The following is a 19,120-nucleotide window of genomic DNA, read 5'->3' on the forward strand; positions in this document are numbered from 1 at the left end:
TAAGCAAAACACAGTTGAACACAATTCTGCTAAACTTTGCCACCTTAAACTGATGTGACATAACAGAAAATACTAAGAAGCCTGAAGGCTTTGAATAGGAGCGAGTCATCGTATACAGATTTATGTCTATCGTGTCTACCTTAACACAGAGATATTACAGAATCGCATTTCATCAGCAGTTCTTGCATGTAATCTGCAATCCCTGGAGAGCAATTTAAGAAAGGGTTTTTGTCAAATACAAGCTCAACACTGTTTGCCCTTTCAGTCATCCAGCCTTCCAGCAAAACTCTGCCCTTGACAAGCATCACAGTTTCATTCACAGAGGATTTGACCTCTGTTAAATTTGCATAAGGTTATTAAGGAAAATGGCTAGAATATATTAATACACTCCTGCCATGGAGCCTAAGTGAAAGAGTAATGTTCCTCTGGTCTTTAGATCTGGGTGCAAGTCACTGCACATCACCTGACCTAACAGTTTTTCATCTTGGCTACAAATCTCTTCCATTTCCTCACAGGCAGCAGCACTGAGAGGGGTGAGTGACATTGCCAGAAAGGGCTGATTAAGATTTTAGCCATCCACACTGCCCTTTTGAAGACTTTTGGCATAAAAGTCTCTCTGCTCTCAGGCAATCTGCCACTGTAATCTGGCTCAGACTCGTCTTCACCCTCTGTTCTTTTTGAGTTCCTCTTAATTGTATAATCAGGACTCTGTTGAAAATTGCTCAAAAGTGAGCTGAAGGGACATTTGCTTGTTCTGACTTGATCAAAGGCTTGTCAGTAAACAAAATTTCCATTTTATCCTTTTTAAATTAACGCACCGACTGACTGAATCAGTAGTGCACTGTCTTACAGAAATCTTCACAATAATATGTAACGTATAAAATATAATTAGCTGTCATCCTGATGTTTGTCATCCACTTTATGGGCTATTATAAAGCTGAATAATTTTGGATCCAGGTCTTCGAAATGGGTCAAACCAGACCTGGAAAGTGTTGACCTATTTCAGGGTGGAACTGGTCAAGTTTGAAAACGTAGCGGAAGGGAGAGGTGCATGTGGGCGCGTTTTGATCCACAACTGCTCATGAAAGCAGAGCACAGAAAAAGAGCATTTTGTGCAGCAGATACATTTTCATAAAGCGTGGGTACAATGAGGCCATGAATCCCAGGAGAAACACTGCAAGTTCTATGTCTTGTCGGGGGAGGAAGCCGATCCGAATGAACAGCCTCGCCTGTGTCTCTCTTCCAGCTGTGTGCATTCCGTCCGACACCCCACATTCCCGAAGAGCAATTGCTCAATCCTTCACCTTCCTCCTCCTCCTCCTGGATTGTTGCTCAGGGACGCAATTCAGTTCAAGAGCTGCTGGGGGATCACACATCTGCAGGTATAGTATACTCTTAAGGGGAAAAAAGACAGGTTAAAAAAAAAAAATCATTACATACATACCACACTGTGAGACTGCAGTACTGCAGAGAGCTGGCAAATGTGTAAACACTACACTGGAAACATCCAACCAGAATAAAGAGCCATTATTGATTGTCTAATGGAGTATATAAATATGTCTCACAGCTTTCCATGCTCTACTACACACTATGAAGGACTCTGTGTATTGACCAAATACACAAACATACCACACTTCCTCAGGCCACAGTCTCACTTCACGCGCTTCCCAGGTCACACTACCCTCTATTGTACAAACACAAGTAAAGACACACACACACTTGCACTTCTTAGAAATGCTCAGAAATGTTAAACAGTACACAATAGAGGTCATTACAAACCGCCAACAGAAACCAAATTAATTGCATAATACATCTGGCTTAAGCAATACATAGCATGCAATGCTGCTTTAGGACTGTACATACACTCACAATTGCCCCAGTGTAGCTACTATATGGGAGCAGGGGTTACTGTAGCAGAACCTCTGTTGTAGCTTTTATGTAAATCATTTAACTGAAGGCAGCTCATTGAACCAGAGACTAGCTACGGTGCTAGATATGTTAGATCAACAGTGGGATTTTTCATTTTAGCAAAACAGCAGTCTCATCTGTTGCATGTATGATGCTAGTCAAAAGTGGTAACATGAAGCATTGCTTGAAACAAATTGTCTTTATTTATAGACATCAATTCATCACTCATGATTTAGCATTAAAATGTTCTTACCAGCCATGTGATTGCGTCAAAGGAATGTTATGTAACTGGACGGTCAAATAGCCCTAGTGTAGGGCACAAAACCCAAGTGCAACCAGAATTGTCCCGCATATACAGTCTCATCATGTTTAATATGTATGCCTCTCTTATGGACTGAAAAAAGGCATTCTTGCCATCTCTTATTCATACTGCTGAGGATTTGATTGTTCATATAGGAAATGCCCAGTGCCCCCAAAAATGTTAGACGTAGCCAACCATCTGGCAATGAAATAAATTGTACTGTATGTGTGAGCAGCCTGTACAGGATTAATCATTGACACAAGTGCTGAGCTTCAGACTGGGTCTCTCTCCCAGTACATGCACATTTCCTCCCCAGTGTAGACAGACAACATCGGTTCTATATGAGATTAGAATCATTTCACACGTCTGCACACCTATATTAAGCCTACTGCAGCATGCAATGTGATGGCTCCCTACTCCCTATATAAGTGCAATACCTAGGACACATGTTATGGCTTCTTCAGGATCTGTCATGTCCAATAGGAATGCGTTTGGGATTCGGCCTCCGAGAGGAAGCCCAATCAGAGCGCTCCCCCGGTGTGACGTAAAGGGGGCGGATTCGGAAGCAGCTCGCTGGTTGTGTGCAGAGCAACCCGAGAGCAGTCACCTTCTGTGTGTGTGTGTGTGTGTGAGAGAGAAACGCGAGTGAGTGAGTGAGTGAGTGAGAGAGAGAGAGAGATAGGGATAGGGGGAGTGTGTATGTGTGGCTGAGCTCGCACTGAATGGACTGGGATTCTCAGCCACGTAAGTAGTTAGTACACCGCGGGAGATGATGCCTTGCTGAAATAAGGGATAGGCCTGGGAAAGTCGGCCATCCCTTTTTCCTCTCCAGCATCTCAGTCGTCGCCAGATCCTGTCCATTCCGCACGAGGAATTATTTTTTAAAGAGAAAATTGCTGCCGCAGAAGGACACCGAATCACGAAGAAACAGAGAGAAAATTTACACATAGAGGGGATCCGGTGTGTGTGCGCGTGTGTGTGTATGTGTGTGTGCGTGTGTGTGCAGCAGATGGCGAGCAGAGCTGCGTGGAAATGAGCAGTGCAAGAAGGAGGCCGCTGAATGGAAACGGAGCCGTTTCTCAGGAAAGCCGACACCACTGACCGGTTAGCACGTTAGCCGAGGCATTACTTGCTAGCCAGCACTTTGGGCATTTAAACACTGCTCTCTTGAATTTGGGATAAAATTCAGCAGGACCGTTCTCCTCCATCTTTGCACTTGTGTGAAGGTTCCTGCGGCGAAAACAACAAAATTGATCCAGAAGTCAGTATCAGAGCTCAGGCGTAGAAGTAATCGTATAGAACAGGGTAACTTTTTTGTGTGTGTGTCGTTGTTGCACCCGGAATATTATATTAATATTCACAAAGCAAGACCAATCTTTTATTATTGCAGCACTATTTTTTGATCGCACGAGCTGATTCAGACATTGTGCAGCTGCTAATCGACAGCACGTACTCTGGATGTGGTGCGCGGTGATGTTAGCTTATAGCAAGTGAGTCAGATCAAAGGGTTTTTTTTTTGTTTTTTTTTTATGTGTTTTGCAAGTTAGTGTTTCCACAAGACAAGACATACTTGTCCAGAATTTATCCCTCCGAGCCAGACCTCAAGACTCGCACACCTTGCTTTAGGATAAACCTCATCTAACACCCATGAACATACAGCGCTCCAATCCCATTAACATCGCACGGTATGGGAGAGCGAGGCACAAAGCGCACGAATTGGAGGAGCTGTCTTGTCTACAACAGAGGACTCCTGAGCCGAATCAGAGCTTTAGTCCCAATCTAGGCTCCCCGAGTCCTCCGGAGAGCCCGGACTCCACTCACCGAGTGTCCTGTATCGGGAATTACCTCTTACTGGAGCCGCTGGAGGGAGACCGCGTGTTCCGGGCCGTGCACTTACACAGCGCGGAAGAGCTCGTGTGCAAGGTAAAAGCGCTCGTGCCACGTCCTAACCTGCTCTCTGACTGTACATACTGTTCATAAAAACGCTATAGCGCTTATTATTAGCATGCATGCTACCACTACAGCACTGATTTAATCACGCTATTTGGGACATAGCCCGGGTCAAAGCATAAGGATAGATTGCTTTTATGGGGATCCATATTGAGCAGTGTCTGTGTCGAACAAGGCCACGCAGGGTCACCAAACGTAAATGCTTAGTATTTTCCCAATCAATGAATGAACATAGTGCATCCATTGAAACCATGCAGCAGTTTGTAGAATATCTGACTTTTCTGCTGCAAATTGAATGCTCATGTGATCCTGCCTCCATAGTTCATCTAAAGTTCCTAATACACACGAGATGATGTACAGCATAGGTATTATAGACCTTTCAGATGTGACAAAGGAGCAGGAAACGCTGTCCAGTTGGCAAATGGGCAAACCTGACTGTTACCATGGTGTTCTGCCCTGTGATCAGCCATGCTTGTACACTCTGTGCCCAACAAAGCCAGTTCTAATAAGGAGGAATTGCTGACAAGCAGCACTGTAGGGGTTTGTGATCATTACGATGACCGTGTGTCTGTGGATGCATCAGGAACAAATTCCGGCATGCAAATGTTCAGTTTTTGTAGATGGCACGACAGGTTAAAAGTGCATTAAGTAGGAGAGGTTTGCATGTGTGTGGGAGGACCAAAGGTTCATTCATATGGGCAACAAGCCAGATGACGCTGCTTATACCTTGATAAGATTTAAGGTTCCGATGGCCGCCATCAGTGTGCTATATTTACCCCACCTCCCTTTTATGTGCCTGTTACTAAGCAACATCAAAGATCAGTGTCTGTTTTGGAGTCTTAAATTTGCTGCAGAGGTGTATGCCTTGCCTTCCGATGGCGCATGGGTTGCAGTCCTTTTGTCTCTGATCCCTCTCTATTGTTTTACAAAGTGGAGGCTTTTTTGAAGTGGAGAACAGGAGAAATCTATAAGGCCAATAATCCGGGGGTATACAGGGCTCAAAGAACAGTAACTTTGCGCAACTACCTAATTTCCTTGGAATCAATGGCCGTGTCTAATTGAATACAAACCGCTCCCTTCTCTTTTTTTTCCCAGGTGTTCGATATCAGCCGATATCAAGAATCATTAGCTGCCTACTTTGTATTGGGTGCTCATCAGAACATCAACCAAATAGTGGAGATTCTCCTTGGAGACACGCGGGCGTACGTGTTCTTCGAGAGGAGCCATGGAGACATGCACTCGTTTGTCCGTAAATGCAAGAAGTTGCAGGAGGAAGAGGCTGCCAGACTCTTCTATCAGATAGTGTCCGCCGTGGCACACTGCCACGACAACGGCCTGGTTCTCAGAGACCTCAAGCTGAGGAAGTTCGTCTTTAAGAATGAGGAAAGGTAAAAAAAAAAAAAAAAAGAGAGAGAGACAGAGATTAAAAAGAAAGAAATGCATGCTATCCTGCTTTAAGTCTTAATCACTAATATGCAGTAAATGAACGCCAGCATGAAATGATTAAGTTTCTTGTTCTCTGTACTTTTTCTTTTCTGTACTTTCTGTCCTAATATGCTGTAGAGTGTTCCTCTGATATTGCACAGGCATGAAGAATGTCGGTTAATGAAGCCAGAGTGCCACTAAGGCAAATTAGGAATGTACAATGTAGCCGGACCATGTGCCTCACCTCTTAAAATTAGTTTGATGTCATAGCACTGTGTATGACTTTGGGCAGTCTTCCCGTTTTAAGCTATGATAGTAGCACATTTAACCAAATGAATCAGCTCAGCTAGTTTTCCTGTGGCTCAGCACATGGAAAGCGAGTCATTGTGGCCACACGGTTCTAAATGTGAGCTCAGTGACCTTAACATTCCTGTGCACTCTAGCCCGGGATGCTACATCCATGCCTCCTTAATGACTGATGGCATACTAAAGTGATAGATTTTACCAGAGGAGCTAGGAGTTTTTTACCTTGGCCTGAAATGAAACACCATGTATGCACCCAGATGGGAATAGGCACAAGAAGCCTGGGAACTTGATTAGGCACAGAGCAATGCTGGGTTGCTGACCAGGATCATGACCGTGTTCGTGGGCGTTTGAAACCTCTAGCTGTTACACATAAGTTTCCCAGTGGATTAAGTCTAGTTTTGGAATAAATTGCAGTGCCGGTGGTGAATCATTGTTTTTTGTTTTGCTTTTTTTTTTTTTAAAAGCAGGCTTAATCTGGGCCTGGAAAACTTGCCCCTGTGTTTATGTATAATCCAGTACTTTTGAAACAGTTGTTCATGTCTTTTTCAGACTCAGCATGTGTGTTTTTTCCATTCTGCAGCAGAGGTGTGAGTCATGTACACTGCATGTTATTTGAGAGTTATTTTGAGCAGGCAGCTAAACAGAAACAGAGCGAGAGGTTAAAAGGTGCATGCTCTGTTCACTTTTACAGTACAGCGGTTTGCTGAAGGTCAGATAGCCTTGACATCTGATCTGTAGTTTAAGGTTCCTGGGGACGCAAAGACGGCAGGACAACCGGAATACGTTTTTTAAATTTGTGGTTATGGAACAAAAAAGCTCACTTATGATTTTGATTCTGTTTCCTGTGCATCATTACTCCAGAGGAAATACCTCTGGATCGCAATTTCCCTGTTTATGTATGTGGATGTACTCACCCTCATGAGGAATGCATGTTTCCTTCTTCCATTGTTTTTCTACTTTGTCAAGCTTACTTGCGTGATTCGTGAAATCCCATAAATCTTGTGCTTAAATGAAAATTTATATGGAAAGATTATGTTCTTGAGAGCGGTCTCATCCGTCTCCCACACCAACCAGCCCATCCAGGGGGCAGTGATTTGTTTCATTACTTTGTACAAGCATGTGGATTTATAATGAAATGCTGTACTTTCATTACAAAACTACAAACAATGATTGTAAGATTTAAAGGAACAGTGAAAGTGGATCTTCCTTTCCTCAGAGGAAGAAAAGTTTTTTTTTTTAACACTATTGTGTTTTTTTTTTTTGTTTTTTTTCGGTGTATGACAGGAGCCTGGTTAAGTTGGAGAGTTTAGAAGATACATACCTCCTGAAGGGAAGCGATGACTCTCTCTCAGACAAACATGGCTGTCCGGCTTACGTTAGCCCAGAGATCCTCAACGCCAGTGGCAGCTACTCGGGCAAAGCGGCGGACGTGTGGAGTCTGGGCGTCATGCTGTACACCATCCTTGTTGGCCGCTACCCTTTCCATGATGTAGAGCCCGGCTCACTCTTCACCAAGATCCGCCGTGGCCACTTCAGCATCCCCGAGACGCTGACGCCCAAGGCGCGCTGCTTGATCCGCAGCATCTTGCGTCGGGAGCCAGCCGAACGCCTGACTTCACGTGAAATCCTGGAGCATCCCTGGTTCCTGGCTGCTACCGGCCAGGCTGGCACTGCCAATGTTAGAGGAGAACGTGAAACAGACCAGATGGTGCCCGAGGCCAACATGGAGGAAGAGCTGGAGCAGTTCCTCAGCTGAGCAGCACAAAAAAAAAAACCCAAGACATTTTGCCACGTGTTTTAGATGACAGAATGCACTCATACAGCGGTGTTTATCTTTATCTCCCATTCCATGGAGAAAACCTGGGAAGGTCTGGCTTGATGGTGTGGAACACCTTCAGCAAGAGCTTCTGGGCAAATGCAAATGTTAATGTTCAGTAATGTAGCAAGACTTTTAACTATCTTTAGGTTGAGTTTTTTTTTTTTTCTTTTCTTTTCTTTTTTTTTTATTTTAAGTGGTGCTCATGGGGTGTACAAGTCATATTAAGCTACAAAAAAAAAGAAGAAAAAAAACAACAAAACAAGATGGCACAGGAGACCTCAGCCAAGGAGAACAACACCATCAAGCAAACTGCAACCACTCCTGTTCTGATTTATCAAAGTAGACAACATGTTGAACTTTAAAAGCATTTTGTTGGCTGCATTTGCATATTTATTCATCATGTTTTGTTTTGTTTTTTTTTTTTAAAGTATATTACTTACACCATTCTGCTCTTTCATAGCCTTATTAGGCCAATACTATAAAACGTGGACGGCTATCAGTAGAATTACAGTTTTAAGTTCGCAAATTCTCCTCTTCAGGCTTGATCCCCCTTTTCCAACTGTGTATTTGCGTTTCTCTCATTTATGTAAGACTGCATTAACTCAGCTTTTTTTTGTGTGTGTTGCATTAAGCTATTCCTTCTAAATTGTTATTGCTGCTTATTTCTCCTCTAGCCTGAACCGAACCTCTTTGAGCCTTGAGACGTGAGGGGCGCTTGGTCTGCTCAGGCCAAGTGAATGGTCCATTCCATCTCTGTAGACTAGCATCTATTTAATTTTATTTTCATTCTTCTGCTGAAATGAAAGAGTTTTTAATTTAAAAAGTAACAACTACTATATTTAAATATATTTGCAGGATTTTTCTTTTCGACCTTCGTTTCCGTTTCCACAAATATCGTAGGCAATACTCTTGACACAGGACAGTTTTTCATGTTGGCATTAAAGACTGTCCCAAGGTTTTCGAAATAAACCATCTTAACTTAAGTGCCAGTATTTGTGCCCCACACCACCAATGCCGAATGACATCTCTTCTCTTTTGACTTTTGATTTAGCTTCTAACACCTCGGTAATGTTACTAGGACTACACTGTCTCCAGTACCTCATGTTACTTTTCTACTGCCTGCCTAGGTTCTGTGAAATGATCATGTTCTAAATAGGTACATGTGGACATGTTTTGTGGTATATCAATGTTACTTCAAATTGTGATCTCTAGTTAATGGCATGTACCCTTTTTGAATGCTATAGCCTAGCAGGAGGGCTGGGGAAAGTTTTTTTTTTTTTTTTGTTTTCTGTACTTTCGTTTCATAAAGTTAATCCTTGCAAATTCTATTTTTTAACTGCTAGGAGTTTAAGTTGCCTCTGTAAAAGCATTAGGTTTCTAAGTATATTTTTTTTTGTTATTGAAAAATATGCTTTCAGGTAGAATGAATTGCCCACATTGGTTGGTGCTGAGTGAAGGATTTTATTTTATTTTTATTTTATTTTTATTTTGAAGGGGTGGGGGGCATGCATGGTGGGATATCTGCCTCAGATGCTCTGATTGTAATGTAACTGATTTTGGTGTTTTGTCCAAATTTATTCAGTAAATAAAATGTGACCTGCACACTGAAAAGTATATTATTTGACCATTGAATCCCACACGCCTGCCATGTATCTATTAAGAGTTAAGACCTCTGTTAAGTTCCTCAGCTGTCCACTTTTGGTGCTCCGGTGCTCACTGTTGCATCAGATTCCTGTTTTTTGACTGACTGGAGTGAAACCCAATATAATCATCTGCTGCTGTATCCTATTTGCCTCAAGGTTCGATGTGGTGTGCTTTCTCAGACGCTCTGCTGCTCACCACGTGCTGAGCAAAGTTATTTGAGTTACTGTAGCCTTCCTGTCAGCTCAGACCAGTCAACAACCATGCCATGGTCGAAGTAACTGAGATTACCCGTTATGTTTTCCCATTCTGATGTGCGATATGGCCATGTATCGGCTTTATGTCAAAGGACAAAGGACTCCGAAGCCTGTTGCCACAAAACAAAATGTAATGCAAAACAATCTTTTGCTTTAAATTCATACCATGAAGGATTGCTGTTCCAACAGTAGTTTATCTCATTGCTCTGGTTGCTGCTAGGCATGCCTGAAGATATTCCAGCAGATAAAGAATTTAAGGTGTACATATTGGGCTGGTTTTATGTAATCTGCAGGTGGAAAAAAAACTGGAACATCAATCTCTCAACACCAGATGTGATGCATGTGAAAATCATATGAAACAGAGAAGCTTGCATTACGTGTTGAAAGGTTGTTTCATTAAAACGAACTGAAACCAACATTAGTAGAACAACAGAGCTATGAGAGAAAATATAGTAGCATCACCTGCTTGCTCACTGCTTAAGAGAACTGAAATAATTCAATCAGACAGAGCCCTCACCATCAACAACTGGGTTGCAACTTGCAACTGACATGATCCATGCCTACTGGCTAAAAAAAAATTCACCCATGACTATAGAAAAAGAAGTGATAGGACCCCAGTACTCACTGCTTGCAGCTACACATATTTACAAAAGAACTGGTCTCTAAGCTAAAGATTTATGTTTGTCTTAAATGCCTGTTGAATCTGTCTCAGACTCTTAGCCCGTTTATTATACCAAGCTGAACAGCTGCCCTGCCTACATCACAACTCCAGAGCCAATATCGAGCAGCGCCCTAGTGCTCAGCTCCCCAACTCCCTGCCCTGACAGTGTACCTGTGTGGATGCCAGCTCTATTCAGGGTCACAGGTTTACTGACCGACTGAGGGCTAGTAGATTAAGAAGTCGAAGAGTGAATATTAAAGTAAAGGAAGTGAAAACAAAGAAGAAGCAAACCAACTTTTATCTATGTTTACAGTTTTACTAACCTTTGACTTTACTTAGACTTTCCTACTTCCTTGAAACTGAATGTGACTAAGATAATCAGTGTGAATCTACATGCACATACATATGCAGTTCCTCATGACTGTCACCCACCCCTGTGCAACCTTGAGTTTCCAGGAATGTGGTAGTGTAGTGGTTAAGGCGTTGGACTACGGAGCGGAAGGTTACAAGTTCAAGTCCTCAAGATGCCAAGCTGATAGTGCTGGGTCCCTTAACCCTCAGTTACAATGCAGAGTGCACTATGTAAAAAAATTTGTAGTTTAGCAAAGGTTATTTATCTAACTTTAGCTAGCATGGCAAAAGTTTGGCTGAGTTTTGAAAAATAGAAATGTTTTGAAAGGACCAGCACCATAATAATAATAATAATAATAATAATAACCAGCACTGATAATAATAATTAGCTCAAAAGGATGCCTCAGAATTACCCTCAGCGTTACTAACTGTAACATTAAAGTTAAGTAAACATACTGAGTACACTCTTATAATAATTATATGATTATAACGACTTATATTTAGGCCTTGCAACTTTACATAACTTAGATATCCAAATGCACAAAATTAACATGGGAATGCAATGCAGAAAAATTTCTCACGTGTGTTGTACTCATTCCATGAGTCTGTGAAGAAGCTATCATGTTCACGCATGCGCACACACCTGCTTTCAAGTTTTAGGACTATATCAGTAATTTTTCATTTGTGAAGGCAGTAAAACATACAATAAATAATGTGAACATAATGGGTGTACATGTTTTGTACATTCCCAAATTGGTTTATTTCACTTTTTTATCAGCGGTAAGAAGCATATTGTGTATGAAGGTAATGCTTCACGCACATCCAATACTGCCCCCTGCTGTTCACTTGAGAAAGTGCATTTTAAGTTGTTAGATTTCATTTAGATGCCCTAGATTTCATGCACTAAAATCACCACAAACAATTATTTGTACATTTGTTCGTTGATTACAGCTCATTACAGGATGTTAAAAATTAACACACAGCAAAAAATAATTTTCAGTTAATATCAATTACTCTCATTTTATAACACATTATTGTTATGATGTCTGTTAATAATACACAAATTCTATCTGGAATAATTTTGGTCGAATATTTTGTTAACCACATATGTAAACTTACTCACTGGGAGATATTTTATTCTTTGGGATGAATTAGAGCGGAGACTGTGAGCCGGACCTTCTTGTCCAATGTTTTTTGTTTAGGGATTTATTTTCTACATTCTAGAACAATACTGGAGATTTCAAAACTATGAAATAACACACATGGACTTAAGTAATCCATATGTAATGACAACAAAAAACAGTCAGTTGTTATTTTAAGACACGAAGGTCAGGTGTTCTGGAATAGTTCTTGCAAGAACAGTATTGTCAAGTGCATTTGCAAAACCCATCAAGCACCATGATGAAACTGGCTCACATGAAGAGAAGTTCATTTAGAGTTACCAGCCTCAGAAATCACCAATTAACAGCACCTCAGATTAGAGCCGTTATGAAGGCTTTACAGAGCATCAGTAGCAGACATACACTATATTGCCAAAAGTATTCGCTCACCTGCCTTGACTCGCATATGAACTTAAGTGACATCCCATTCCTAATCCATAGGGTTCAATATGACGTCGGTCCACCCTTTGCAGCTATAACAGCTTCAACTCTTCTGGGAAGGCTGTCCACAAGGTTTAGGAGTGTGTTTATGGGAATTTTTGACCATTCTTCCAGAAGCGCATTTGTGAGGTCACACACTGATGTTGGACGAGAAGGCCTGGCTCTCAGTCTCCGCTCTAATTCATCCCAAAGGTGTTCTATAGGGTTGAGGTCAGGACTCTGTGCAGGCCAGTCAAGTTCCTCCACACCAGACTCTGTCATCCATGTCTTTATGGACTTGCTTTGTGCACTGGTGCACAGTCATGTTGGAAGAGGAAGGGGCCAGCTCCAAACTGTTCCCACAAAGTTGGGAGCATGGAATTGTCCAAAATGTCTTGGTATGCTGAAGCATTCAGAGTTCCTTTCACTGGAACTAAGGGGCCAAGCCCAGCTCCTGAAAAACAACCCCACACCATAATCCCCCCTCCACCAAACTTTACACTTGGCACAATGCAGTCAGACAAGTACCGTTCTCCTGGCAACCGCCAAACCCAGACTCGTCTATCAGATTGCCAGATGGAGAAGCGCGATTCGTCACTCCAGAGAACGTGTCTCCACTGCTCTAGAGTCCAGTGGCGGCGTGCTTTACACCACTGCATCCGACGCTTTGCATTGCACTTGGTGATGTATGGCTTGGATGCAGCTGCTCGGCCATGGAAACCCATTCCATGAAGCTCTCTGCGCACTGTTCTTGAGCTAATCTGAAGGCCACATGAAGTTTGGAGGTCTGTAGCGATTGACTCTGCAGAAAGTTAGTGACCTCTTCGCACTATGCGCCTCAGCATCCGCTGACCCCGCTCCGTCAGTTTACGTGGCCTACCACTTCGTGGCTGAGTTGCTGTCGTTCCCAAACACTTCCACGTTCTTATAATACAGCTGACAGTTGACTGTGGAATATTTAGGAGCGAGGAAATTTCACGACTGGATTTGTTGCACAGGTGGCATCCTATCACAGTTCCACGCTGGAATTCACTGAGCTCCTGAGAGCGACCCATTCTTTCACAAATGTTTGTAAAAACAGTCTGCATGCCTAGGTGCTTGATTTTATACACCTGTGGCCATGGAAGTGATTGGAACACCTGATTCTGATTATTTGGATGGGTGAGCAAATACTTTTGGCAATATAGTGTATCTCAATATCAACTGTTCAAATGACATTATTGTGTATTTCAGCCTTCAGCATTGTTTTGCAATGTAGAAACAAATAAACATCAGGAAAGACCATGGAATTAGAAGATGTGTCCAAACTTTTGACTGGTACTGTATATTTATTTTAGTTGCTGCATATTCACGATATTGTTTGTCACAAGCCTTGATCTTCTTCTTTAATTTATGTAAGATATATTTGAGAATGGTCGCTAGGGGTCGCTATATGACCTCACAGACTTAAATATAATTTATTTCTAGTTGCTACATATTCATAAAAATGTTTGTCTAAAACATTACTAAAAAGTTACTAAAATACTAGCACCAACTCCAGCACGTGGACATCTATAAGAACATTGATTACATTTCTGCTAGTGCTCCAAAACCTTTAAACATTCAAAAAAATATGATTTCAAAAACACGAACATTAAAGTCCCCCCCACAACACACACACACACACACACACACACACACAATGTTGAATACATCTATTTCATATTTAGAGATGAAAGGAACCAATTACATGGAATGGCTTAGTTTAAAAAGTTTAACATTTAATGTCAGACACTCAGATACTATTATTATCAACCATCTGAAGATGATAATAGTATCCAGACATTTACAGAAAATCAGAAGATACTTTTTTTAGCTCCACCAGCAGCACTTTTGTGAAAACGTACTATATCTTTTTTGTCGTACTAGCTGAGCTCAGAAAAAAAGGATCAGTTTCGCCCGAACAGGGACTTGAACCCTGGACCCTCAGATTAAAAGTCTGATGCTCTACCGACTGAGCTATCCGGGCTCTGATTGGTTGTAAAATATAGCCTTCTCTTTTAAGCATAATATATTCTACATCAACTTGTTAAGGCTTCAACACATTCTGACACACAATTTGCTAGGGCACATGGAATATATAGAGCTCATAGAAGGACTTTTGCTTTTGTAGAGCCCTCTAGAGTTCTCTAAACAACCTTAAAGGCTCTGTGTTCTACCTAGTGTTTCCTTATCAGAAAGGGAACCCTAGAAAGTGAACCTTTATCAGAAACCCTAACTGCTTTTAGGAGGGAAAGAACTGTTAATTTTTTTCAATAAACTGAAAGGATCATCGAAGAGCCCTCTTTTGTAAGACTTTCTAGTGCAAAGATCAAAATGTGGTACAAAAAAATCTCTCTGATACACAACTTGTATCTAGGTAGTACCAAATATTAGTAATTGTTATCAGTAATATTACTGGCACCATATATAAAGATTTTAAGGTTGTTTTTTTCTTACAACTAGTGAGAAATGGGTTTGGATAATAATGGTTATTCTGCCCTCTAGTGTTCAGGCTTGTGTGTGAAAACTAGAGCAGAAATGCATAGTGATCAGGGGAAACCTGAGGACAGCTGAGAGGACGGCTGTGGAGGACAGCTGAGACACTGTCAGCAAACTTTACCTACATTTTAACATTGTAAATACCTCAGGAAATAGGTACGCTCAGTGAGGCTATTGTGTCTTCGTGGTTAGCATGTCACTACCAGGATTCCCGCCTCTCTCATGGGTATGGTGTTTGAATGTTTTGTTTCCTCCTCAGTCCAAAGACAGGCACTGCAGGCAGACCGGTATCCAAATTATTTGTAGGGTGTGAATATGTGTGTGTGTTATAGTGGTGGTCATCCTGTCCAGGGTGAACCCTGCCTTGTGCCGTATGTCTCCTGGGATAGGCTCCAGGTTCCCTGTGACCCTGTAAGTTTGTTCATTATAGGGCAATGTGAAACGGATTAATTACTTAAAAATGTGACACAGTGACTTAAGACACAGTGATTTCCAGGAGAAAGGAGGCAGGTTATATTTAACACTTGGGCCTGTACTAAAAGTGGAGCAATATTAAATGATGTTAAAATTGATTGGATAGTGTTTTATGATCAGAAAGTATTCCAAAACACAAACCCTTTTAAAAAGCTAAAAACACCATAAGGAAGCTTTGAAGTACCCTTATCTAGTAAAACCAATCTAGTAAATAAAGTGGAGTGTAACTGGTGGCTAAATCACCAGGAATATTGGTTACTGGTTACAACTAATCAGTCTCAACTATCGTTTATTTGCTGGCACTCGAAACAGAGTCTTTCTGAACACATGTGCACAGGTAGAGTAGATTTCCTGCCCTGGGTATAATTAGAGAAAGCCTCAAATGTATGTAGGGTATGGTGCACACACTGACATGAAAAATATGACAGCTACACAAACAACATGCAACGGCCATATGGAATTCAGGACCACTGCACTGTACAGTAGTGTGTGATGGTCCATTCTCATGGTATGCAAATTAGACTGAAAGTGCCATGCTATAAATGCCGCAAAGAAACCAGGAATATTGAGGAATATATCAATGATTCATTATGCTGTGAGAGCTCTTAAAATTCACACAGCCTTTAGAATGCAATAGAAGAAAGTCGGAATTAGTGTTAATCCATAGCAGTGCATGGAATTAGAATTAATTTTAACACAAAAATGTGGACACTGCATTGGCTGAATGAATCCTTGCTCACACCAGTTAATGATGTTTGCTGAGCTCAGAACCATTTGGAGGCTCTAAGAGCACAGCAGGCCATAACTGCTGGTTATGGCACGATGATGATCCTTTCCTGCTGCTGGGGTCTCTCCATGGTTATTTATCTTTCTTTTTTTTCCACTCACCTCCTTCCTGGTGCCAGAGCTAAAGCTGTTCCAACCGAATCCCGGATGTCAGCGAGTGCTGACCTTTCATTTAGTACCATATCAGATCCAAATAAAGTGTGGCTTGATCCATCACTTTGCTGAAGATCACTTTGCATTCTGCGTATGTTGAGTCGGTCCCATTAAAGAGGTCATCTAACCGACTTGAGTTGAGACGGTATTGAAAAGGCTCTTAAGATGCAACCGAGACGGAGCTGGAGAGGGCAAGCGATCAAGTGTATGTTAAAATATAATGGAAGGGTTGCTGCTGGAGAGTGGAGAAGTGGCCTCTACTTTTGTGCTAATTTTGACAGACACGTACCCTGCACTAGCAATACAACCATCACAGAATATCGAACAACAAAGGAGCCAATCGTCTCATTATTTTTGTTTTTTTAATCATTTATCTGTTGTTAGGATGCACTTTAACCTCATAGTCACTGTTTGTGCAAATTATAATAAGAATTTCTAACCAGTATTTATTCCACCACTCACTTGAACAAGTTAAGCTGTGTAGTAACTAGTAATAACTAGCGCATATTTTCTCAGCCTTTTCTGCTCAGTTATAGAGATAAATACATTTGACATATACTTTTTGAACAATCATTCCAGTCGTAACCAGTAGATGGCATAAAGAAATATTAATAAAAGAAATAACACTCAAGTTGCACCATAATGGATCTACTGGAGTCAGTGATTTCAAGGGATTTCATTTTAAAAGAAGTTCATAGCGGGCTTTTAGACAAATTGTCTTTTTGCTGGACTTTATTAAATGGCACACCGAATCGTTTAAAAGGAAATGGAAAAACGAATATTTAAATGCTTAATACTAAGTGTCCCACACACACACACACACATTAAAAAGTGAATTACTTAAATGTGTATTTAATTGCATATCGAACAAATGGAGTTCACTCAGTTCCTACAACTGCATATATTCCTTATATTTCTATATGTTTCTGTGCTTTATGTTCACACACACACACACACACTCACATATTAACTATAGTCCACAAACCCTAGTGTTACACTGAAATGAAATTATGGCTTGCAGTATAATGCAGCCCTAATGTATTTTCAGTGTATTCCTATAGAGTGAAGCTAACTAACTGCTTCACCATATCTTCAGCAGACATTTTGGCTGCTGTGGCTTTGTTTTTGCTTCTCAAGTGGTCAATTATATGGTCAGTGAACAGTATTATTGAGGCCTCATGATGACAGTAAATTGGTGAGAGAGAGTGTGTGCGCTGTCTTAGCCCTCTCACACCCTTTTGTCAATACCCAATTATCCTCCCTGTTGCCTCTTCCCACTGATGGCGAATTCTGAAAATAGCAATATGGAGCATTGTCTCCTAATTGCAGCTAACACTACTCACTTGCTGTATTGATCATATATTAGAGGCTCCTCCTACGCAGGAGAGGCTGCCTGGAGCCATGGTGAGGATTAGGGGTTGTCTAGTCCATTCTCCAATCACCATCACAAAAGACTTTCCATTAGTGTGCATTCACACGACGCTTTTTGGAATGCATCCTTAAGGAACACACTGAGGGCCTTATGCGCTAGACAGATGGACTCCTCGGCTTTTTAGTCCAGGTCTACTGAGAATCACATTTAATCTTGAGCCTATGCTCAGAGGTTGCCTGGTTAATATTTTCTGCGCTTGCACAATATAGTTGCATGTTCTGGACATTCCATAATTCCTCGCTTTCCCTCTGTTTGGGTTTTTCTGAAGTGTATCATGATGAGAGTAAGATGTTTCCCTCAGCACTTTAGTTTCATATGCACCTAATGTAGCACATACTGTAATAAACCTTAAGGCATTCATTTGAACTATAATGTGTCCAACAAATCAAGAGTTCTAGAAATTAGATTGTGAAGCCATTTCAGTGATTACTAGTGCTCAGCACCATAATAGCACGGTCTCTAATAATGCCTTCCTCTGAAGGACTCTTTGATTTAATCATGAGGTTAACTTTAAATGAGCAATTCACTCCCTCTGTGCACGCTTTAGAAAAGCAGTACGGAGGTAGGTTTGTAGGATTCAATCCCAGAAGGCCACAACTGGCCAGTTTCATTGGAAGGTGTTGGTTGTTGTGTCTCTCAGCATCCCTGTGCTTCATACAAACCCCGCCTGCTACTTTACAACACCGATTGCCAATTTTAGCAAATATGTGATGAGGGTTTCATCAAATGAGCCACCAGGCTTTTCGTTCTGTGATGGATGTAATGCTGCAATGTAATGCAAACTTACTATAACACAAAGATCCCACTCTCACTATTCTTTGTGCAGTAAAAGTGCTGATGGCAAGTATGTTGTCATAAATATGCTGATGTTAGGCTTTGCTTCATCAAGAAGTCATGTTCCCAAAATACAAAGTAAGTAAATACACTACAAAGTAAGTAAATATGCATTAAGCTAATATTCATTATCTGTCATTAATAGTCTGCCTTCATTTTTGTTTCTGAACCGGCACGCCTCATTGCTCTCAGCTACTGAATGCCGATAAGCCTAATTTCCAGGCTCACAGCAAGGAGTCTGAAAGACAACAAAGGATGTTATGCTTCTTGGCAATGTGTTCCTTCTGCCTCATCACTCAGTTGCCAATATGTATTCAAGGTGACTTGGATATTTTTCCATCCATTTATGGAGTTGAATGTGTCATGAAAAAATTAGTTGCACTCGACATAACTGAAGGGTTTGACTCAAGGACACAGAATGTTGTCTATGTAATAAGCTCAAAACTGCACATTAGATCTATAAAGTCAGTAGAGTGCTGGGCTTGGGAGAGGATACCTTTAAAAGGTATCTGCAAGCAACTCCCTTGTTGATACACAGCACTACGGTGTGGGAAAAGTGCCACGTGAGCAGGTGAGCAGCTCAGCTTCAACTTTCCCCAGTGACCAATTATCCAGAGCTGTTTGTCCACATGGTAGAATGGACTGCGCTCATGTGGGGGTCAACAATTCGGGTGTTGTTTGGATCTATCCCTTTCCCAGCTGAACAGGGTTTTCTAAGGTTG

The 19,120-nt window shown here is 41.4% G+C and overlaps 1 protein-coding gene and 1 non-coding gene across 2 annotated transcripts; one reads left to right on the plus strand and one right to left on the minus strand.

The window, feature by feature from the left end:
- Positions 1-2,820: 2,820 nt before the first annotated feature.
- Positions 2,821-7,971, plus strand: trib2 (tribbles pseudokinase 2). Its single transcript, XM_058379512.1, has 3 exons — positions 2,821-4,132; positions 5,255-5,547; positions 7,175-7,971. The coding sequence occupies exons 1-3, from the start codon at positions 3,857-3,859 to the stop codon at positions 7,644-7,646; spliced, it is 1,041 nt and encodes a 346-aa protein (XP_058235495.1). The 5' UTR covers positions 2,821-3,856; the 3' UTR covers positions 7,647-7,971.
- Positions 7,972-14,134: 6,163 nt separating this feature from the next.
- Positions 14,135-14,207, minus strand: trnak-uuu (transfer RNA lysine (anticodon UUU)). The gene has a single exon. It is a non-coding gene; the product is annotated as a tRNA-Lys (tRNA).
- Positions 14,208-19,120: the final 4,913 nt, after the last annotated feature.

This window comes from Hemibagrus wyckioides, linkage group LG25 (assembly GCF_019097595.1).
Source record: "Hemibagrus wyckioides isolate EC202008001 linkage group LG25, SWU_Hwy_1.0, whole genome shotgun sequence".
NCBI classification, from domain to species: domain Eukaryota; kingdom Metazoa; phylum Chordata; class Actinopteri; order Siluriformes; family Bagridae; genus Hemibagrus; species Hemibagrus wyckioides.

Coding starts and splice junctions, on each gene's coding strand:
- trib2 (XM_058379512.1), top strand. CDS start 3,857: ATGAACATACAGCGCTCCAATCCCATTAACATCGCACGGTATGGGAGA. Junction 4,133..5,254: donor CGGAAGAGCTCGTGTGCAAG/GTAAAAGCGCTC, acceptor TTTTTTTCCCAG/GTGTTCGATATCAGCCGATA. Junction 5,548..7,174: donor GTCTTTAAGAATGAGGAAAG/GTAAAAAAAAAA, acceptor GGTGTATGACAG/GAGCCTGGTTAAGTTGGAGA.